This window comes from Pteronotus mesoamericanus, unplaced genomic scaffold (assembly GCF_021234165.1).
Source record: "Pteronotus mesoamericanus isolate MK-2021 breed Mesoamerican mustached bat unplaced genomic scaffold, CSHL_Meso_final contig_557, whole genome shotgun sequence".
Classification (NCBI taxonomy): domain Eukaryota; kingdom Metazoa; phylum Chordata; class Mammalia; order Chiroptera; family Mormoopidae; genus Pteronotus; species Pteronotus mesoamericanus.
Genome location: NW_026555200.1, coordinates 3,718,953 through 3,742,279, shown reverse-complemented (window position 1 = coordinate 3,742,279; position 23,327 = coordinate 3,718,953). Strand labels below are relative to the sequence as shown.

Sequence of the window (23,327 nt, the reverse complement as noted above, 5' to 3'; positions counted from 1 at the left end):
GTGTGGTCACCTTATTGGACAGTTCAGCTCTAAACTGAGAGGTGAAACCAAAGTCATGTGTTCCCAGCTTGTGTCACGGGTTAGAACAGAAGAGTCTTGAGTGTCTGTGGCCAGCGGGATTGCCGAATGCTCGGGCCGCCGCCTCCCTGCACTGCTTTCCAGCCAGCTTCTCATCCTCCGCTGAGCGATTCGTTTCTAAGGTCTCTCTTGCTTTTAATGGAGAAAGAAGGGTGTTAAATAGAGGGAAGACCCCTGGACAGTTTGCTTTTGTCTCGTCCTTTGCGGTGAGAAGTTTTCCACAAGACCTCACCGCGGCGCAGGTCTTCCTCCTTTTCCCCGTACGTCGCTTCCCTCCGTTTTTCCTCTTTTCCTGCCCGCTTGCAAAGTTTATAACATTCTGTTGATGATGTTTTTGAATATGTTGGTATTTCAAAAATAAGCGTAATTTTTATGAAGTAAATTTTTATTTTTAATAAATGGATTCTCTCTTTTGTGGCATATTTATAAAATGTTCCTTAAACATTTTTAAATTTATGTAAGAATTGATTCATGAAGCATTACATAGTATTTGTACTCTTTAAAGAACAATCAAGTGAATACCAGGACCTAATATTCAGCTTAAATGATAGACTATACTAATAGATTATAATAGAATTTTAGACTAATATAATAGAATATACTAGAATATTTTAGTATTTTTGAGGCCTCCCTGATCATAGTCTCTGTCCTGAATTTTGTGTTAATCATGTCTTTCTTTTGTGTATATGGTTTTACCATATTTGTATGTGTCGCTAAACAGTGTTTGTAATTTTCCCAGTTTTGAGCTTATATACAAAATCATACTGAATACATCACCGTGTGACCTTGGTTTGTTTACTCACAATTATGTTTTCGAGACCCGTCCATGTTGATATGTTTATCTGTAGCTCATTCATCTTCACTGCCATCTAGTACTCCATTATGTGAATGCGCCACAGTTTATCTGTCTCACTATTAGACATTTGGACTGTTTTCCAGTGTTTTGCCATTACGAACGCTGTTGCTACTAACACTCTTGTTCACGTTTCCAGGAGCACATGTACAAAAGTCTCTCACATGCATAGGGGCTGAGTTACTGCATCATTGAGTATTTATTAGTCCCGTGTTTCGTTTTTGTGTTAATGGTGAATATTTATTTAGATTTACACGCAGTATTTGTCCTGTTATCATTCATTCTTTTCTTTGCATATCCACATGGGGTCGTTTTCCAGCTGCTGGAGAACTTCCTTTTGTGGGTCTTCTGGCAGTGAGTTTTCTCAGGCTGGTCCCTCCTGCCCTCAAAATATATTCATTTCACCCATGTTTTTAATGATATTTTTGCTGAATTAAAATTCTGGATTGGCAAGTTCCTCTCGGCCCTTCAGTGATGCCATCCCATTATTGTCCTGTCGTGTCTGTTGAAAGTGCTCTCGGTATTATCGTTGCTGCTGTGAAGGCGAGATGCCTTTTTTCCTTTGACTGCTTTAAAGATTTATTCTTTGTCTTTAATTTTTAATAATAACATGCCTTGATATGGGCCTCCTACTTGGGATTTGTAAAGTATCTTGAATTTGTGTCTTTTGACAATTTTGGAAAATTCTCTCTCTTTTCCTTCTGTGACTCCAATTACATGGAAGTTAGACTTTACTTCCTTCCTTCCTTTCCTTTTTCTTTTCTTTTTTGCCATGTCCTATATGTCTTTTAGACTCTTCTGTATTTTTTCCCCACTTGGGGTGTTTTTTTTTTTTTTTTTTTTTTTAATGCTTTGATCTGGGTTTTTTCTGCCAACTTCTTTTTAGTTTACTGATCCCCTTTGATGCTCTATCCACTCTCCTCTTCCAGCCATCTATTAAAATCCTAATTTCGGTTTTCCGGTAAAATTCTCTACCCTTTTATAGTTCTTGAAAGAGCATTATATAGTACTTTAAACTGTGTATCTAACAGCTCTAATGTCGGGATAACTGGTGAGTGATCTTTGGGTTTTTTTTCTTAGTTTTCAGTCATTTTGTTGACTTACATATCTGGTAATTTTTATTGAATGCTGGACATTGTGTTAGGAAAATTTTAGAGACTCTAAATTTTCTAAATCTGGCTTATGTTCTTTTTCTCCAGAGAGGATTTATATTCCTTCTTCCCTTCTCTTGCCTCGTGTCCAGTGCTTTGCTTTCCTCCCATGTGTACCTCCCCTGCAAGACTTGTTTTCTGAGCTTTTCATTTGCAGTACAGGGTATATAACAGCAAGGATTTCCCAGTGGGACTTGTATTTCAGTAAGGATCAAAGCCTGGTATTTAAAGGGCAGAATCTTGAGGAAGGGCTGTTTTTTCTGGGGATGGGCCATGGAAGGGGATGTGGGGGGGGAGGTGGAGAACCCACCTCAATCCCTGAAGCCATCGCAGGGCCCTTAAGGAAGCTCAGTCTTGAAGAATCAGTTCTGTTTAGACCAGAAAGTGGGTGAATCTTTTTAATAAACAAGGGTTAACTAGCGCTCTTCTAAGTAGAGAGTATATGGAACCAGAGCCTATGTTTCCATTATTTCTAGTAATTGAAAGTTTTCTCTGAAAAGCAAACCAAGACATCAGAACGGGCTCATCAGGCCACCTTTAGAAAGGGCAGCTGTGGAGCTAAATGGATTATTTTCTTCCTCATTCCAGGACTTGCTTTTTAGGCCTGAAATTTATTAACCTAGGAATGGCTAATTCAGCAATGAGTGACCCGTTCTGCTTTGAAAACACCAGGCCTGCAGGAGGTAGGTGGCTGTGAATTCTAAGCGTCCTCCCCCAGCCGGGGTTGGAAGAGGGTAAAGATAAGGCTTCCTACTTCAAGGCCACTCAGGGACATCCTGGGCACAGGCTGGAGCGTCCTGAGCAGCTATTGGGAATTGTATTTTTATTTTGGCCCATGTGAAGTGTGTGGAAACATTTGAGTCCATTTTTAAAAGAACTTTCTTTTGGCCTTTCATCTGAGCCTGGGATCAAGCCAAGCTCAAGAGAAATGAGACAGGACTTAAGTTCCTTGGATCTGATCTGCCTCCCATTCCCATGCTACCCCCCAAAAGAGAGGCTCAACCTCTGTTGTTCTCCTGGATGCTAAAGATCTGTTCCCAGTCTGTGGTCTTATCTAGCTAGCGTTTGTCACACTTGCTGAGGAATGACTTCCCTAAACATTACCTAGAATGAAGTGGCGGGCTTTGTGTCTCTAGCTTCCCCCAACTGCGTGCTCTATTCCACTCCCATAAAAGGTTAGTTGTAATAAGCAGCACTTTGGTTTCCGCTGGGAATGCTGCGTTACTCTTAGGTGGTGGGGTGGTGTTGGGGGAGCAGAGGAGTGGCAAGAGAAAGAGAAGAGGCATGAAGATGGATCTAGATGCACTTCCAAGAGCATTTCTTCCCCTCGGAGCATGGTTGGTTTTTGCTTATTTGCTCCCCAGTTTCTGGAGTTGGGCCTGCTTGACCAGCCCAGCCCCGACGATTGAGTCTTTTAGCTTTGGTGCTCTGCCCCTTCCAGGAGCTCCCGCTGTCAGCGCTGGGTGCCTCTTCCCCGCAGGCGGGAGCTCTGGACACCCTGGTCTGCCCCCACCCACCCCAGCTGGCTTCCGTCTTTCCTCCCAGCCTGAAAGGCACACACTGGTTTTGGGATCTGATGGGTTGCAGCGTGATCCCACAGAGGACATGTGCAGAACCTTCTCTTTTTCTGGGACCTGTTCAGGTTGTGCAGTGATAGCTCAGGGGAAGGGAGGAGGGGGAGCCTTGGCTGCTCGCCCGGGGCAAGGTCCGGGTGACGGAGGGGGATGTGGCTGCACTGGGGTGTTGCTCACGAAAGGGGGTTGGAGCTGGACCCTCTTTCCTGTTCAGGGATTGCATGTAATTTTTTCAGAAACTATATCATTTACATACTTAACCTCAGCTACTTCCCTTTGTTGCTGCTACTGCTTAAGGAAAGAAAGAGGTCTTACCTGGTGTCTCTAAGACTTTTGCTGGCGTTTGGGAAGGAATTTTCCATGGAGACAGTGACAGAAGTGAGGGCTGGGTTCCCTTTATATATTGCCCAGTAGCAAGGTGGGTGGATACCTCGCAGACTTTTGTTAGAGATAACCGTGGTCTTTCGAGTTTGATCTGTACAACAGTGATTATTATAGAGCCTACTTCATGGGCTCGTTGTGAGGATTAAACTAATTAAATTATTTCATAACTTGCAAGCCCTTAGAATAGCACCTGATATAGTAAACATTGGTGACCTGTGTTTACAATTCCAAAAGTTACACTGTGGTCTTCAGCAGCTGTCAGCTTTCCTTCACCAATTCTGCAGCGTACTCACTTAACCCTTCCTTTATCTGGGGATCCAGCTGGGAAGAGATTGCTTTCCCAAAATCTCATCCAGGTGTTTCGCACCTTGAAGCATCTCTGACTTCTGCAGTAAGAAGTTCCGCCTCTCCCGGTGCCGCGTCCTCTTGCCTCCCCGCCTTTGGCATTGAAGAGAATATATCTATGCACTGGAAATGCTACGTTCTTTACAAGAACGGAGTCCTTGTGACTGGGAGTGAGATAAGCTTGAGCTTCATTTCTGTTGTGAAATGTCCTGTTTCGTTTCTAAATTTCTGTATTTTGAGATTTTAGTCTACCTGTGTGGACTCCTTTAAGCTTCTTTAGTTCCCGAGTGGGTATAAGGTGATCCCGCTGTCACAGGACGACACACAGGGTTCAGCTGGGGAGGCGGGGGGGGGGGGGGGAGCGGAACGCTCGGAAGGAAGAACAGGATTTGCAGTAATAACCCTTGGCATTTACACACGGCTTTGTGTTTTTTCCGCAAGTACTTTTGAAACCAAGCTCTCTCTGGATGAACCCAGCAACCCCGTGGGTAGTGTTCTCTCTGTTTTATAGGTGAAGACACTGATCCTACAGAGAGTGTGTGCTTTGCTCACGTTCACCCTGCTGGTCCTGGTGACAGAGTTCGGATTGGATTTCCCACCTTTCAAAGCCTGTGTGCTTTCCTAGTGTCGAAATAACTTATCTGCCAAGTCGGACATTATACTGTGACCACCTCAGAAGGACCCCCCCCCCCCCCCCGCCCCGCCCCGATCATAATCTTTCTCCTGGTGCAGTATCGAGGCTTGGGCCGTTTATGCAGTGAGAACCTCGTTAGGTCGCCGAACTGGAAGTCTCTCGTGGGCGGGAGGGCATACCCCCCGCGCAGCGCTATCTGCAGAACCCCTCAGACTCCTGGCTGCGTGCTCAGGGCCTTTTCTGCGGTCGGCAGGGGAGACCCGCACCTCAGCACGACCCCTGTTCCTTCTGCGGGAAGCGCGCGGCGTGGCCTCGCTGATGAAGAGCTAAAAGGTCGGGGACACCGTCCCTCCCGCAGCTGGGTTTGAAGATTCACCCGGCACACAGTTCTTCATAACTGGCCTCGAGGAAACATGACTAAGCCATGACAACTTGTCTGTTGTTGGAAATCAGTCTTCCTGTGGGTGTTCTGCTTATTTCTTTGCTTCTAGCCTTATAGCAAACTCTACTGTTCCTTATTAAAGAAAAAGCAAACCCCTATTCTGAGAGTGCTTCAAACCACCCTAAGCCTCTGGATTAATCTGAAACACATCTGAGTTCACAACTGGGTCAGAGTTGCGGAACAGCAGAGACTTGCCAATGCAGCAGGCGTGCGTCCTAGGCTAGTTTAGAAGCAGGACAATCTTGAGGTCTGACTTTGTTGCTTATGTTTAGACCTTGTGTGCCGAGATAATTCTGGGTGGCTTTGGATAACTTTGTTTCTTAACTGAAAAGGAGTGTCTGTTGCCTGATAAGTGTTTATCCGTGAAATAGCAACATAATGTATATCTTCGGTAGGAGGGCTTTTAGATCTCCGGAGACCAAAAAGGAAAAAAAAAAAAAAAAAAAAAAAGGCAAGGTCACTGGCTTAGGCATGTTGCTAGAGCAGAGTGTCAGTCCCAGCTTTAAAATGTGTTTATTGTTCTCATTCTGGGTCTCTTTTCTGGGTTCTTTGCCCCTTTTCTCTTTGCCTTAAGGGGGCTACACACCATCCCAACCAAGTAAAGCTGAAAACAGACAAACCTGCTCCCCTTCTAGTGGATAGAGATCGGGGGTCCAAGAATGCCCCTTTCTTGCCAAATCTCAGCTTGTTCCCTGCCTTTTGTATGCCCCTCCCCAGCCGCCCCCTGCCCCCTGCACGTTCGCCTGAGTGAGGACTAGCTGTTTGATTTGCCTTGTGCTGGTGACAGACACCCACTGCTTGTTGGATCACCTTTTCCTTTAACCCTTCCCAGTTCACCAGTAGCACAAAAGAGTTTTCTTAATGTCAAGGCAGAACTCGCACCCTGAGAATCATTTTAACTGTGGATATGTCAACACGATGAAACGGAGGAAAGAGGTGGACATCTCCGTTCTGGAGTAATGTGGGTCCTCCATGACTTGCCGGAGGTTTTCCTATTAGTGTACCAGTGCGGGTGGGAATGGCTGGACTTGAAGGCTCCAAGCGGCTTCTAAGAAACTTATTAACGTGGGTGGCTGCTGTGTGTCAGGCACTGTGGCAAGTATCTTGCGTTGTCTCCTTAACCCTTCAAAGCATTCCTTTAGAGTAGAGAATGTGTGTTTGTATGTTTTGCGGGTGGGTAAACTGAGGTCCAGGGCAGCTAAGCGGCCCTCACCAGGGAGCCTGTTCAGTGAGAGGTAGAATACGAAGGGGCTCCTCAGCCCCTGCCTGGCTGACGGCACCGGGCGGCCCCCACAGGGCTCACGTCCTCCTTCCGTGCTGACGCAGCACGTGCGCAGAGCTGGGTTTTCCGAATTTGTGCGGTCACGCACAGCCCCTCGCGGTCAGTGCTGAGCGGCACTAGAGCTGTGCTGGTGGCAGAGGCTCGCAGCTGGACAGCCTGACACTTGGAAGGACAGTAGACTCTCCTCCCACGGCAGGGACCTGTCACTTCCCTCCCTCCTCCTGTTACCCGTGTTTGCCCTCTGCCCTGGTGACAAGAGAGGTACTGCCACCACCAGCAACTCCTCAGTGGAGCAAGGATATTAAGGAGGAAATTTCCATTAGGTAAATAACTGAAAGAGGAGCCCCAGAGGAGGGGGAGAAATCCAAAGCCAGGCTCCCGCGTCCCTGGCCGGGCTCCTCTGGCATCCCATGCCTGCTGCATGTCGCGAAGGGCTCGGAAAGCCGAGAGGACGGGACAGAGGGACACAGCGTGAATTCTTTTCCCCTTTCACCATTCCAGCATCCACCTGAATGTCGGTTTTATGAAATCATCTGTTCTGAGCCCAGCCCCAAACCCAGCCTGATTTGTAGTGGCTCCGTTTCTGTAGACAACGGGATTATTTTTGGAAGGTGGGGTATTGATGTGCGCTCCGTGTCAGCTATGCAGTAGAACTGACATCTTGAAGTTCTTCTGACATTTTTACCCCCTTGCTGAAAATATGGCTTTAGAGAAATTGACGACTTCAGGCTGTGGCCAGAATTCACCAGTGCGCTGCGTGCTGAAGCTCGCTTCCGTGAAAGGGGTCGGGGGCGGCAGGGTCACGGCTGTCTTTGCAAATGTAATAGCAGGTTTTCTGAAGGACACTGTGTTCCTTGGAACCTTTCATTTTAGCTAGGACAGTATTCTCGTGCAGCCTTAAGCTTTTTTGTGGACTTGAAATTGCTACAAAATGAGCTGTATTGACTTAAGTCTCTGCAAATGCTCCTTCTGGTGTTGAGGTAATGTTTATACCGAGTAGAGTTACAAATTATCTGCAAATTACCTCCCCATTGCTGGTCCTTTCCCAGCGTGCAAGGCTGGCACGTGCTCTCCGTCCCGGGGCTGTTGTGCCCCCTCTACGCTGGCGCCCACGCTCGCTGGGGAATCTGATTATGCCTGTTTTGCACATGAAGGAATTGAAGTATCAGGCTCCATGCGCACACTTGACATGTGTTACCTAGTGCTTAACGTCTGCTATCTAATTTTGATGGCAACCTTGTAAGTGGGTATTTTTCTCCCCATTTTTAAGGAGAGGAAATGGAAGCTCACAAAGGCTCGATTTCCTTGTCCGTGAGCTTGCAGTCGATAAAAGCCACAGTCAGTATTCAAACTCGGGGGGGAATGGATGCTGTTCCGTTACGCCACGGACGTACCCCCTGGCTGTGGTCCGGGAAGGCAGGAGGCAGGAGCCACTTCTCATTTAGGGCTCTCGCTTGCCCGCCTGGCGCACAGTAGGGTTCCGTACACATCTCATTGAGCGGGGGGCTGACTCGGTGTGCAGCTGGCCTGTGTTTGCTGCCATCCCGGTGATTTTCAGCCTTGCACCCAGTGCTTCAGGGATTGCTTTCCCCTTTGTCCGAATGACCCGAAAGTCGGCCTCCAGCCTTCATGTCCCGTTTTGGTCATCCATTAACGTGCCAGAGAGCGTCTGCTCTGAAAAAGTTTCAAAATAAAGTCAAAGGATGTCCTGCCCCGCCACCCCCACGTGACCCTGTGGCTGTCCTGAGTCGCTCCGCTCTGTTTTGACGATCAGCTCGAAAGTCAAGGACGTGGGTGAAACAACACCGCGGCCGCAGAGGAGGCAGCGCCAGCGGGCACCCACAGGAGCGCTTACTGGAATCGCCCCCCTCCCCAGCCCGTGCTCTTACCCCGTCTTTGAGGGAGAAACAAGATACGGGGTGTGATTTGCCTCCCCGCTGAGGTGGGGATGAGAGATGGAATTGAGGATGACTCAGTGCTCCCACAGCGAGGGAGGAGGCCTCAGGCGCTGCGGTGCCCCGAGTCCGCACTCGGAGGCCTGGGGACTGGCCCGAGGCCCAGGCTTGACCGCAGGACCCTTCATCGGCCTGGCTTCGTTCTGGTCCCCACGAAATGGCTCTCTCTGCAAAATCTGCTTAGCCTCTCCTCAGTCTGGGTCCAGTTGGGTCCTAGATTTCAGCCTCTTCCTTGGTTTTCTGAGTTCTCAAAGCCACATTTCTAGGGGTGAAGATTTCTGTAATCGTTTCCAGTTAATATCTTTGTATCCTTTATGCAAGGGACAAAGGACAAGTTCACTGGACTTGCGTGAGTGATTTTTTTTTATAGAGGGAAGTGGGGATTCAGCCGCACATCCTGGAGTACACGCGTGGACACAGGCCCCTTTCCAGGGTAAAGCTGGGGCCCCTGAGAAGCACATGGGGAGCCTGGCGCTGAAAGGGAAGAGCACTCCCGTGGGCCCGCTCCTCTCCCCTTCCTGAGGCCGGCGCGGTGTCTCTGTGGAGGGTGCCCAGGACCAGGCAGTGCCACGGCTGGCCGCAGCGGCATTGGTCGCCGATCTGGCCTTTGGCTCCGGCGCGCTCGGAAACCCCGGGGAGTAAACTTGCTTTACTGGCGGGGTTGCTGGAGAGGGGCTGGTACCGGGCAGTGCGCCTCGATCATCCTCCTGTCCTCTTGGGGGAAACGTGTTCTGGCAAAACTGCCTAGTCAGCTGCTAGAATAGGTAGACGGGGCCTTAACTTAGCATGTCTTCCAAAGAAGTCTCTCTCTTCAAGCCAATTAAGAGTTTAAGAAAAAAGGGAAGGACCTGAACAAGGCCCTGCAAGGAGCCTGGGTGCTGCGGCACCCCTTCGGGCGGGCCGCGCCTCTGGCAGCCCCAGGCTGCTCCTGGCAACCGCTCTTCCCCTGGACCGCCCCCCGCCCCCACCTCTCCCATGGCACCGGGAGAGGCGTTTGTGCCCCACCCTGGGGGGAAGAACACCAGCCCCTACATAATTCCAGGCGTAGCAGGGGCCCTTGGGCCCTTTCCAGAAGCAAGGGTCGTATTTCCGCCCCCTCTCTCAGTTCGAGTGCTAACAGTTTGCGTCCCGTGTTCCTGCTGCTGGCTGTTTCACATATGGAATTGTTATCTTCTTAACGAGACCGTCATCCTTGAGAATCGGCCCAGGCCGCCCTTTGTTTGTATCCTCAGCGGTACCTTAGTCTGTGCGGGGCCGGAGTGAGGGCTTAATAAAGACATTCTAGCTTGGACCGTAGATCACACTCTGTCAGAGCTGGAAAGGATTTTGGAAACCGTGAAGTCCAACACTCTAATTTTATAGATGGTACCACTCCAAAAACTCATTTTGGAAAGGGTTGTTTGTTTTTTGGGTTTTTTTTGGGGGGGGGGGCGGTTTAAATGGTAAATCCTAATGCAAAGGACCATAATTCTAAATCTTTGAAAGGCTTTCTTCAGATGCCGTGGGATATTTCTGCTCGGACTAGCAGCTGACTGGTGACCACAGTAAGAATGCCGGCTCGATTCCGTACCCCTGTGCCGCGGTCACTAATCCTTCCAGCCACCTGGAGGCTCGGGGTGGGGCTCCCGCCTCGGTCCCGTGGCTGCTGGAGTGGCTGGGAGAGGGCTAGGCTGTGGTTTGGTCAGACGCCCAGGGCTCTGAGATGGGGTCCCTGGCTAAAACTCCACCTTAGTGGTTCACAGTGCTTGTTCTGCAAATATCGCACCGTGGCCCCACCTTTCAGGAAATCACAGCATTAATTTTCATTAACTTTAAGTTTTCTGATTAGGGAATGACAGAGAAGGTAAGACAAAAACCAAGTAATGGTAGGGATGGCATCCCTAGAAGGGTCAGCGGTCACTGCCCGAGACTGAGAAATGCTTGGACCAGGCGGGAGAAAGGAGAGCCCGTGTCCTGCCGCGCAGCCGCTGCCCTCCGCGCCGGCTTGCCGCCCCTCCCTCCAGTCCCTTCTCTGTGCCCGGACCCCGCCCTCTGCTGGCCCGCGCATCAAGAGGCCTGAGGGCTGATGGGTCCCAGGGCAGATCCGGGTGGCCCCCTCGCCAGGCCCTCAGGTTGCAGGCCTCCTGATGGCTGCCCGGCGTCCTGGGCCTCCACAGCGGGCCGTTCGCCTCGCATCTTCCCCTGAGCATTGTATCTGAGTAACATTCCTGTGAGTTTTCTGAAAGGTTAGTCCTGGGTCACTGGCACTTAAACTACTTGTTTTGGTAGATCCTTCCCGAGAAGGTTAATTATATATTTGATATCCTTCCCTTTTTATGCCTGAATGATGAGGATAAGTACCCTGTGGTTTATTAACTGTCACTTTAAACCTTTTCAAATTGTCTCGTGACAAAACAGAGTTCTGTGTCCTTTTTATCCTGCTTTGATGAATGAGACAGGTTCTCTGGTTAAAATAGGCCAGGATAAATAAACTCTCTCTCTGATTGGTGAGGGAGGAGCCTGTGTTTGAAGCCATGAGTTCAAGTCTGCCACTTGGTTTGAAAGGTGACCTTACCTGCGAACTGCTCCTCATGCTTCATTCTTTCTTGGCAAATGGGGCGGGCACCCAGGCACTCGCTAATGTTGGAGTAAGTGAAAGAGAAGGGATTACATAAGGCCAGTTGATGTCTCCAAAAATTTTGATGCCAAACGCCGAAGCAACAATTTGCCCCATTTCCCATTTTGTATTCCACTGATTATTAGGGCAAAGAGCCTCTGTCCTTAATATTATGGAATTCCAAGCCCGCCTCTCCTACCCCGCGCCACGTACCTTTACTTTTTTGGTAAATTTACAGTAGAATTGAGGAAGGTGAATGTCATTGTGGATCTTCAGCGGTTGCTTTGCAGACGTTGTGTCCACCAGTGTAAGCGCCTCATGCCCACATACCGCTCCCCTGGGACACACAGTGAGCACCGTGCGGCAGTTTCTCTCTCTCTCTCGCTTGGCATTCACTGAACGCCAGCTAGGAGCAAGGGAGGGTATTCATTTAAAATGATTAAAATAAAAATACTGCTAAGGTCTTAAAACTCTTCTCTTTCTGTTTCTGATTCACTGCAGTTTGCGGGGACCTTATCAGATGGCTTAGGAAAGACGATGGACAACCGGCATCAGTCGGAGAGGGAGTACATCAGATACCACGCGGCCACCAGCGGCGAGCACCTCGTGGCCGGCATCCACGGCTTGGCTCACGGTAGGTCGCCTGCTGCCGGGCTGCGCAGCAATGACTCTTCTGCCACCTCTCCGCAGAGGTGCCCCCCCGCCCCCGACACAAGTAGAGTAAAGAAAGCCGGCAGCAGCGTAGGTCCTGGCTTGGCATCTTGGAGGCTGCGAGCCCTCCAAGCTCCCCTACTTTGTCCTCCGTGCAATTGCAATGCGACCCCCTGTGGGGACTCTTCACCCGTTCTCAAAACGTTGCGCACACTGCCATTCCTTCCTGCTCTCTGCCTTCTGTTAGAAGTGTCATCACTGACGCTTTTTCAGAGCGGGGACCTGCCTTCTGCTTGCTGAGCACTCCCTCTGTGGAAGGTGAGGTGTGACGGTGGCGGTCCGGCGTGTGACCAGGTGCCTCCGGGTCTTCTCCACGCGCTTAGGAGATGGGACAGCGCGGTGGACGGGGGAGGCCTCAGGATTCTTTGTAGTTCTGACTTTCAGTGCTTTCATTCTGACTCACTTGCCTTTTGCTGTATCTTTCTAAACAACTTCTGAGCACGGCATCATTCAAAGCCCTCGGGAATGGACGCACAGCCGCCCTTCCCGCTGCGGCCCCCGGCCACGCGTACTGTGGACACCCAGGGCTGCGTGCTGCCCCCAGGCCTGTGGGCCCTGCACCCTCTCCCTCCCGCCTCCCTCTCTCTCCTCCCCTCACTGCCTGTCACAGTCCTGTTCAGCCTACAAGTCCCGGCTCCGGTCGTTTGCCCAGCTCCGCTGTCCCCAGTCTGTAGTGACGGTAGCTGCCACACACGCGGCAGCCTGGGTCGTGTGCACAGCCAGCTGCGTGCCTCTTGTCTTCCTGATAGGCTGTGATGGCCAGGAGAGCAGAAGGGCCCCTGCGCATCCTCCTCTGTTCTTGCAGCACCTTGCATGACACCTGGCACGTAGCTCATGCTTAGTAATGGGCAGTGAACCATTTGTGCCAGATTCTCAGGAATAGTCTGAAGCTGTCAGGAGTCCTGTCATGACTAAACGCGTTTTAATCATCGGTGTTTGGAAGAAGAAGAAGGGATATAGAGAATAAAAGATCTCATTTCTCTTTGCGCTGAGGCGTTTTTGTTTACCAACTTTCCTAAGGATGAGGTTTGGGCCCTGATGCCTTTGTTTTCCCTAGGCCTGCCCAGCTGGAGCGGGAGCCGTCCCTGAGGAGATGCTGAGCTAGAAGTAAAATTTGGCTGAAATCAATCTGTTTATGTGCTTTCAGAGTTGATTGTTGGGCAATCATTTGGGGTCAGGGATTTAATTATTCTTTCTAGTAACTGTGTTGGTAGTACATTGGACTAATAGAGGACTGTTTTTTAATGACTGTAAAACACTTTGCTCTGTATAATTGCCTCTATCTGTCCAGCATCCTCGGGATGCAGAGAGAACGCATGGCTGTCCTCACTTTTTAGACGGACATACCTGTGTGCTGAGAAGATCGGTGATTGTTTAAAGGTCACAAAATCCCTCCCAGCCAGAAATCGTTAGATGATACATGCAGCGTCTCCAGGAGACCAGCCATTCTAAGACGAGCAACCAGTGGCCTCATCCAAAGAGGACCCTTTAAACTCTGGGCTATGTGAAAGCGGTAGCCTAGAGTGAGATCCTGGCTTTGGGATGAAAAAACCTTTAAGAGACGTCAACATCCTTGGTTTAAAAACGGGGGTGAGGGGGGGTCATGCTCAGTTCTGTCTGTAGGCCCTGTACAACCCAGGTTCAGTAAGGTTCTGTCTCTGCCGTGACCTTTTGTCCAAAAGGTCGGGTAAGGAACGTTGCCTCACTGGAGCAAGTGGACCCGGGATCCAGAAAAACGCTGTGAATTGTCAGTACATTCTCACCCAAGAGATTTCCTTTACCAATTTGTCTCACTAGAGCTGAAGCGTCTAGAGAGCTCCCTCCCCCGCCCACCGCCAACAGGTGAACATCTGTGAGTGTCCCTGGCGCCGATCCGGGAAACGCTCCCTGGGCAGGGTCCGCGGCTTCCCCGCAGGGCCCTGTCCGCTTCAGCCTTGGCCAGCCTCTGGCCACTTCGGGGGCCCTTTAAGTTCATTGCTGTCAACTTTCAAAATGTTTGGGACGGCTTTCTGACCTAGACTGGTCTTCTAAACTGACTGTCTTGAGGATCCCAGCTGGCTTTGGCTGTTTTTTTGAGGCTTTATCATCAAAGCTTTCTCATTTACTCTGAGTGCCTATACCCGGCTTCAGCAGAGTGTACCGTAGCTTTTACCTCATTTCAAACATTTGGTGGTGTTGGCGAGGCACATAGAGTTCTCTGAAAATGGAGGATCTATATTTAGTTATCTCTCTGCCTTATATTTTTTAGGATCCCAACTTTTCCCAAGGGCCCTGTTTTCATGTCTGTGGACTTAATCCCACTGTCTGCATCCTCTCCCAATAGCCTATATGCTGCCTAGGCTCTGGAATGGAGAAGTATCGCTGCTAAGCTCTTGGGTTTTCTTTGCTTTCTAAAACTGGACCGTACTTTACTTCTGACTAATATATAATGCCTGACTCACTCCGAACATAAGGGGCAAATCTGCTGCTTCTCCACCTTGAGCTGGCCTGCCTGTAGCCTGTCGAAAGATCTACAGGTCGCCCCTCAGTTACCTTGCCAGGTGCACAGAATAGAGGGGTGTGGCTTTAAGTGCTGTTGCTTTTGTTCTCGGCTCGGTTACAACAGCCCTTGTCTTTTTGGCCAGGTATCATCGGTGGATTGACCAGCGTCATAACCTCAACAGTGGAAGGCGTGAAAACAGAAGGGGGCGTCAGCGGCTTCATATCCGGCCTTGGGAAAGGGCTGGTTGGCACTGTAACCAAGCCGGTGGCAGGCGCCTTGGATTTTGCATCAGAGACTGCCCAGGCGGTGAGAGACACAGCCACGCTTAGTGGCCCCAGGTCAGTGGTCGTGGGGGTGGCCTTTGCCGTTTCCAGCTCACGTCTGCTGCCTTTCCTGATCCATCCTGCCATGTTTAGTCATTTGCTTTCTGCTTTAGTGATATGAGTTGTCAGTATTTGAATACACATAACTAAAACTTCTGGCTTGTCTAATATTAACTCATGAAAACGGGGCCCCCAAATCTGGCATGAACTCCTGGAGACCTGCCTCTCTCTCTGTATCTATATCTGTGTCTGTGTGTACTGGATACACACACGCAGTGAGATTAGGGGTGGAAGTAGGATTGTACCCTCACAAACGTCCCCTGTTCACTTGGGCCCCCACGCACCCATTAAGAAAACTACCAGGCTGCCGGCCGTGTCTTGCCCCAGGGCCCCAAAGCAGAGGTCTAGAAGCCCTGATGTTGCAGCCCACCACGCAGCTCTGTCCCTTCTTAGTCCTTCTTCCACTCGGAAGTTCCAGCCAGTCCCCAACTCATCACGAAACTCCCCAAGCAAGTTGGCGGTTCTGGTGAGGGAAGCCGTGTTGCCTTGATAGAGCCTGAGGCAGGAAACCAGCCACAGCCCCTGTGGGTCCAAATCCTACAGAGTCCACCGACTTTAATTTAGCGATTTGTGTTAGTGGCCTATTTTAGCCTCCCTTTTTCAGAATGACTAATTGGGGATCTTATCGACTGAGGGTATAATGAATGGTACAGTTCCCAGCCACGCTGGACTCCACTTAAGCCCAGAAGGGCTTTGCTGCTGCCGGCCTCCCAGATATGCTGAGGGAATTAGTGTGCCCTTTTAGAATGCCTCGGGCTTGGGCCGTGTCCACACCCTGTCGCTCCCTCAAATAGGATTTGAAGTCGAATTGTCCTCAATTAAAATGAATCCATTTGTCTGTCACCAGGAAACTTTACTGATGACACATTACTGCAGTTGGGGAAGTGCTTAAGATTGTAGACTGGGACCGTGTAATGAGTTCTGCCAGAATGCGTTCCATCTGGAAGCAGCTGCTTTGTTAAAAAGGACCTGTAGAGTTTACTTTAGTTGCGTTACATTCTATTCTCAGAGACAGAGCTCAAACAATCCTTCAGTGTATTTTGAAGTGAAGTTATGGGGGAGGGGCAGTAGGGAGGCTTCAGAAGCATCTCCAGTTGGTTTTTTCGTGCCTGCTCAAAGCCCAAGAAGCCCACCTCCAGCATTTTGTAGGCACCGGATGATTGCTGAAGGCAGAATGGTGTCTTTGTCTTTTTTGCCCATTGTCCAGCATTACCATGGAAGGTTCCGTTTGGTGTCAACTAGCATATATCTGTCATTCATTCATTTCCAGTCAGTAAATGTTGATTGCAAATCCCCTGAGAACTCAGGGTTGGGAATATAGCAGGAGCTAATATAAAGCAAGGATGCCCTGGTCTCAAAGGGCTGACAGTCAAGGGGGGGAAGCGAACCTAGAGAAGTGTTAGCTAAGATCGTCACAAATGGCGCAGGAGGTTTACAGGATGCTATGAGGCTGTATAATTAGAGAAGAAGAGAAGAGAGAAGGCGGCTGACTAACCTAGGTCAATTGGGTTAAGGAAGGCCTTTCTAGAGAAGTGATAAATTTGAGATGAAGCCAGAAGTATAAGTAGGAGTTGTCCAGATGAAATGAGAGTTGTGTTCCTGGTAAAAGGGAGCAGAGAGGCTGTGCAGTTTGCCTCAAAGCGAACAGTAACTGGGCAGTCTAGTCGAAGTTTAACTGCAAGTTTCCCAGAACAGCTACCTGCCTAGCCATGCGTGTTTACTCCTGTAAACGGAAGCTACAGCGGCAGGCGAGGAGCAGCCAAGCCCGGCGGGACATGGGAGCTCCGCAGGAGGGGGAATTAAGCGTTAGCATCTCCCCTCGTCCCCGAGGAGCCAGGGGTGGGGGAGCTGCGGCTCAGGTGTCGGAGGTGAGTGGCGCGCACGCTAGGCCCAGGGTAGCTGGGGGTCCCCAAGAAACTTGGCCCTTCACCCTCTGTTGCACTGAAAAGGCATTACGGAGTCTTCTGAAGTGCTTTAACCAATTCCCTTAGTCTGTTTATCTAAGTTCAAAAGTAGGGTTATTAATGAGGACCCATATGTTAGAGAGAAAAAAAACACTTGACCTGGGAAACGACAGATCTGGGCCCCAACCCCCTTACCGATTCGCTGTGGGCCTGTTGTCCAGTCTCCTGGCCTGCCTAAGCCTCAGTTTTTTCACCTACAAATTAAGGATAAATGTACCAGTTTATTTAGTCTGCATCTCAGAGGTTTAAAGCTTAATCAGAGTTATTTTAATGTGAAAGCTATAAAGAACTCTAAAATGTTGGGCGATACTGTTTTTTGAAAGTCACATAAAAGGAGCACAGAGATTCTTACAGGTGGAGAACTATTTCAGAGCCTTGAGCGTGTGTTCCGATGACACTGTGACCTCTCAGGAACATACGAGCTGTACTCAGGGATAGATCACCCCGGTTTCTTGGAAGTGAGATACAACCATCTCCAGCCATCCCAGTTGATTGAACAGGATCCAGGGGTGTTACTCAGGGCTTTTCCCCACTGTTTAGACAACAGGGACTAACAAATGATTGGAAGGGATTAGAAGTGAGCTCCTGACCGAGGGCTGACCTGAGCCCAGGGACGGAGCCAGGAGCAGAACCCAGGAGTCCAAGGGCCCTGCCTCTGAGTCTGCTCTTGGAACAAGGCTTTCTGCTTCCTTTGTAATATTTCATCCAAGTGCAGGCTTAGATTTTAGCATCTATGTTTTAAATGACCCAAATTTTAAGCAGATGATAGCAAAGCAAGCCATAAAGCTATGAAAGAATACTCCTTCCAGTAATCCATCTGAAAAGTGGCCTTACAGGAAACATTGGCTCCTTTTTGTGTTTATTTGAACATGGCTTTATTTATAGGGAACCCCCCTCCTGGAGTTCTTTTAGATGAAAATACTTCCAAGTTCCTCTCCGTGCTGGAGTATGCAAGTGTTCCAGAAAGAGCCACCTAGCTGTTCTCTGAAATTTCCACGCAGTCTAAAAGTTCTTGGGGAGTCAGGTGGGGGTGGGGGCGGGGGAGAGGAGGGCGGAGGACAGCAGAGCCTTTGGCCTCCACATGAATGCTGTGGACCAATATCCCCTGCTGCATTTGTTAACTGTACAAGTATGTGTGGTTTGGAACTGAAATACGAAGCCTTTTCCAAGGCAACGATCTGCTGGCTCAGGTTGCATCGTCTAGTCTACGTGTATTGGGCCACATATGTCTGTTCCCAAGTAAAGTTTATGAAAATGGCACAGATGCAGCCACACTTGTGGTGCCACTGAAGCCCTGGAGAAAAGCCTGTCACCCTCCGGGCAGAGCAGACCAGAGCAGGGCGCCCGCCCGGCTGCTGCCCCGCTCTGTGCCTGCGCGGTGCTTTCTGATGGCGGTGTTTGCGAGCTCCTCTGGGAGAAGGCTGCAGCGACCCAGGAGCGGCCATTTCACAAGGAGGCAAAAATGCCGTTGAAAAGAGAGGTGCGTGCGACTCTGCGGGCCTGCCTGCATGTCCCTCCGCATGCCATCGGCGTGGGCTCTGGGTCGCCGGCAGCCGAGGGAAGTGGGACCTGAAGATTGATGAGGCTGGGCCCGGAGGTTTCCTCCAACATATTTCTTCACCTTTTTAGTCAAGACGCAAACGGGGGAGAAGTAGGAGTTGGCAGAACTTGAAATATTTCAACTAACTTAGCAAAGCTCAGGAGTGTTGGAGCTTATCTCGTTATTTAGGTTCGGTAAGGAGGAAGGGGGAACCTGAAGGGCCATGATAGGTCAGTGTTCACGAGCACGGCCCTCAGGGCTCTGCGAGTGCTCTGCGTCCCGGACCCTTGCGTCCTGCACGGCGTCGTGAATTCTGGTTGCTCTGGGGGCTCTTGAGTGGCCTCTTGGTTGACTTCACAGAAAAGATTTATCGCGGGCATATTTGATTTTTTCCGTAAAAACACTCCTATGACGCCACCCAAAATTTGCTAAAGACACATTCTGTTAATGGCCTCTTAGATGTGAAATTGAAGTGGATTTTCTTAAGGAAAAGCCCTTTCTGCTCCAGTGTCTGTGCCTTACCCATGACTCCCTGGGATGAAAGGTCTAAGAGCCTCTGCAGCCACCGGAGCCTGAACAGCGCCAGGCCGGACAGGTCAGAAGAAAGTCAGCACAGGGGACTCAGGCGATGCTGCCACTGCCTGTGCCCCCATCTCCCGCGATGCTGCTGGTGCTTGTGCCGCTCCGCAGGCAGCCATTCGCTCTTGTTGGGGCCCTGCACAACACACCAAGCAGCATTGGCGGAATGGAGCCTTTAGGGAGCTTCCAAAGGTAAAAATGTAACAAAAATTAAAACGTTCATTCCATCTGAGGCCGGGGAGGGTCCACTGATACCCCGTGTCTTGGTGCAGAGCAAATCCAACGTTCCTTGGAAAGTTTCTGTTTTATCTTCAGACTGGATGAATTTTATATTTTATCCCATGTTTGTTTTAGTAAAATGTTTTTAATTGCCACCCCCAAAAATTTACTCTCCAGAAAGATAAACCATGTCGTCCTGTAGCTTCTGCTGCATACTTGTTTAAGAAACCTAAGGCACTCCTTCCAGATGGGTCCCATAGATTCCAGTAGCATTGATACAAAGATGTGTATTGGTAACGGTGAAAAGCCAGAACCCCCGCATGTATTCGACCCACGGCTCTTTCTTATCTTGAGCATGGATGTCTGTTGGCTTGGTAACTATCTGCTGCTTGGGGCAGCCAGTGCATTGGCTCACGCGTCAGGTTCATCATGAGAAGGAATTAGGTTTCAGTGAAACTGGAAAATTATTGTTGCATCCAGCTAAAGGGAAGGGACTGTTCATGTCTCTCTTCTGTTGTCCGAAAGTGGCGCAGAACTCTGTAGGAGTAGCCACTTTGTCTGCCTTCCCCTCACCCATGGGCACGCATGAGGTGAGAGCTGTGTATTTTCCCTTCCTGACCTGATCAAACCGGGCCCCTCCATGGAACACTTGAAGGCAGAGGGCGCGTCTTGTCACCCCTGAGCCACCCCAGATGAAGAAAACCATTCAGAGCTGTGTTCATGGCATCGGATGTCTCAGTCGGCTCTGAAATTAAGCTGATGAAGTTACAAGATAAGATATTTTTAAGAAACATCTTCACAGTCCTTCATGCCTTATAAGTTAAAATTGATCTCATAGGAACACAAGCAGAGAAATCTTATTTTCTAAGACAGACTTCTTCCCTCTTGCTGAACTCTAAATACTCTATTCCCCTTTCACTCAAAAGACTCCAGACAATGCCATTCTCATTAGAGCGTAACTTATGGAAAGCTCAGATCTGTTGCTGGGAAAAAAACGGAAGGGGTGTGTGTGTGTGTTCCTGCACACACATATTTGAGAAAAGCCTTTCCATTTCTGAAATCCCATGACTCATTTTTATGCAAGATTATCTGTTAGGGAAAAACCGCTTTTTTGGTCACGGTACATTATAATCATTTCTAGAAAGGAGAGCATCTATTTTTTGCCATTTTTGGCATGCTGAGCGGACTGACTTTATGGAGAGGGCGCAATCGTGCTTCCAAAAGTAAAAATAAATTGATGTTGGGCATGTACATCTTTAAAGTACAGTCCCTGTGTCTCAACAAGCAGGTCTTCGTGCAAAGAAAATAGATGGGAAGCCTGGTGGCTCCCTGATTTCGGTTTCTTCCGTTTAGAATTAAGTGATCAGTCACACCGACACACGTGTATCGTTCCTTCCTTGTTCAGTGACTTGATTTTTGAAACTCGGGAGTGACACCCAGTCTTGTATACAGAAGACGTGCCTTTGCGGCTTTTGGTTTGAGCTCCCAGAGAAACAGAACTGTGCGCCTCTCTCTGGGAAACCATTTTGTCTCTGGCGTTGCCGGGGAGCAGGAAGCCCTCACCGTTGGTGGTGCTCCTCGGCAAAGGCGCCAGCTCGGCTCGGCGGTAGGTTTTGGCGCCTGCCCTCTGTCTGCCACGGTGTTCCCTCTCAAAGCCACCCCACGATGGCCAGGATGACGCTGGCATCTCCCTGAAAGACAGGGTTGAGGTGGGAGCTCAGCGCCCCTGCTCTCAGAGAGCTTCAGCTCGTAAGAGAATCCCGAGGCACACGGAGGACAAAGGGCTGGCAGGGGTCTGGAGACTGGTATTGGGGGAGGCAAGGGGGGCCTGGGCGTTACAGCGAACCCCGTTTCGTCGCCCCCTTGCTTCATCTCCCCTCCTCCCAGACTGCCTGTCAAAGACAGATTCTTACCAAGTTTCACACCGGTTTGTCATATTGGTGGGGGTGGGGGGGGGGATTGAATTAGTAAAAACATTTTAATCACAATATACTCTAAAAGAAACAATTCTATTATATCTGGTTTATGTAAACCAAATCTAGTTAAGTGTGACTAATCTCTATTTTTAGTGGATTTACTTTAATACAGAGAGGAAGCTGATCTCTAATTAGCACAATTTGCACATATGGGTCTCTTTAGGACAGAGGTTCTCAAAACATGGTCTAGGGAACCCTGGGCAGCCCCAAGCCTTTCAGGGATCCATAAGCTCAAACTATTTTTATATATTTATATGGGAATTCATTTATAGTTAGATAGATAGCTTGTGTAATAATCTCTCATGTACGGAGGAGTTTTGCAGAAGCTACACAGTGTGTGGTACCACAGCGGGTTGCCTGTGGGAACAGGTAAGAGAATGCAGCTGTTCTATAGGGAGATTTGCAGAAATGGAAAATGATGCCACTCCCTGTACCTCCTGTGACTCCGTGAACATGCCACCAGCCAACAAACACCTACACCTGGTTAATTTCCTTAACAAGCTGTTCTATTTGAAAATACGGCGATGACCCGTCATCCCGCTGATGAAGAGCGCCGAAACGGCAGCAGCCACTGTAATGTGATGCTTCACGCTGGCTTCCCGCCAGCAGTTGTCAGCCCTCCTGGTTTGTTCCTGACTTTTACTGGGTCCCTTGTAACAACTGGAAAGATGTTATCACATATCAGGGAGACCTCTCACAATAATTTACCTAATTTAGTTCTTCACCTTAACCCCCCATATCAATAAATTTTAGCTCCAGCAGCCGGGAAGGTGCGGGGCAGGCTACTTCAGGGTGCGAGGTCCGCCTTGTCAGGAGCCCCCTTGGCCGTGTGGGCACTGCCCTGAGCGGGGCCAGGAAATCGAGCCGGTCCGTCTCTGTCGGAGTTCCCTTGGCAAAACCTCTGCTTTCCACCCTAGCGAGGTTGGTGGGGCAGGACAAACCTGCACTATTTGGATAAGTCCTTTGAACTCCCGTAGAAAGCAGTTTTTATGAGGCAGTTGTTCTGTGTTAACACCAGAGCCAGCTCCTAGTAGGCTTTCCCCAAACATACTTCAAACATAGATCATGGTAGGAGTGACCCAAGCCACATCATAAAATCGCAGAACTGCAGAAAACTTCAAAGGAGCCAAACTTCCCAGGAGGCCGATGGGTCACAGGAATCCTGGCGAGCCCTGGTGGGTTTGGTGGTGGGTTGCCCTGCGTGGAGGGCGGCCTCATGGGGCGCCGCTGGGATGGGCAGAGGGCAGAGCGCGGTTCCGGGATGGGGCTGGCCTGCTCCGGCAGCACACTCGGGGCGGCAGGCGCTGACGCCTGCCCACTTTCCTAGGATGGTAAAGGCCAAATTACTGCGCGTAGCGTGCCTCCATACTCCTAGGGAACAGATGCGAACCTCAAAGAGTTTTTATGTTCTCGTTTGAACTATCGAGGGGGCCCCATTATTCAATTTAGCTAATTTTGAACTTGTGGTACTTAGATCCAATTGCTTAGTAAGCACACTGGTTCAAGTAGAGGCAAATTGATGGTAGAAAGTCATTAACTGGTTAATTGTTGACCTCCTACTGTATTCCCAGCAAGTAATAGATATTAAGTACTGAGAATGTTTAAGTGTTTGAGGACAAACTGCTTTGAAGAATCTTCCAGATTCTTGAGAATCACCGGGCTGTTTGTGGATTAATATTCTTATATTCTTTTTATTTTATTTTATTTATCTTTTAATACATATTTTACTGATTATGCTGTTACAATTGTCCCATTTTTTCTCCCCTTTATTCCCCCCTGTGCTGCACCCCCCTCCCACAAACATCTTCCCTCCCCACCTTAGTTCATGTGCGTGGGTCGTAAATACAAGTTCTTCGGCTTCTCCAATTCCTATACTACTCTTAACCTCTCCCTGTCTATTTTGTACCTACCAGTTATGCTTATTCCCTGTGCCTTTTCCCCCATCTCCCCGCTCCACCTCCCCTCTGATCTCCATTTCTATGATTCTGTTCCTGTTCTAGTTGTTTGCTTAGTTTGGTTTTTTTTTTTTTTGTTTTCTTTAGGTTCAGTTGTTGATAGTCGTGGGTTTGTTGTCATTTTACTGTTCATAGCTTTTGCTCTTCTTTTTCTTAGATAAGTCCCTTTAACATTTTATGTAATAAGAGCTTGATGATGATGAACTCCTTTAACTTGACCTTAT

General features: G+C 49.3%; 1 protein-coding gene across 6 annotated transcripts in view; it reads left to right on the top strand.

The window, feature by feature from the left end:
- VPS13D (vacuolar protein sorting 13 homolog D) overlaps positions 1–23,327 on the top strand; it is a 224,503-nt gene that overhangs the window by 164,742 nt on the left and 36,434 nt on the right. For all 6 annotated transcript variants that reach the window (XM_054579727.1, XM_054579726.1, XM_054579725.1 and 3 more), the window contains 2 exons: positions 11,796–11,928; positions 14,630–14,825. In XM_054579727.1, the coding sequence (XP_054435702.1) occupies positions 11,796–11,928; positions 14,630–14,825 (329 nt within the window). The remainder of the gene's footprint in view (positions 1–11,795; positions 11,929–14,629; positions 14,826–23,327) is intronic.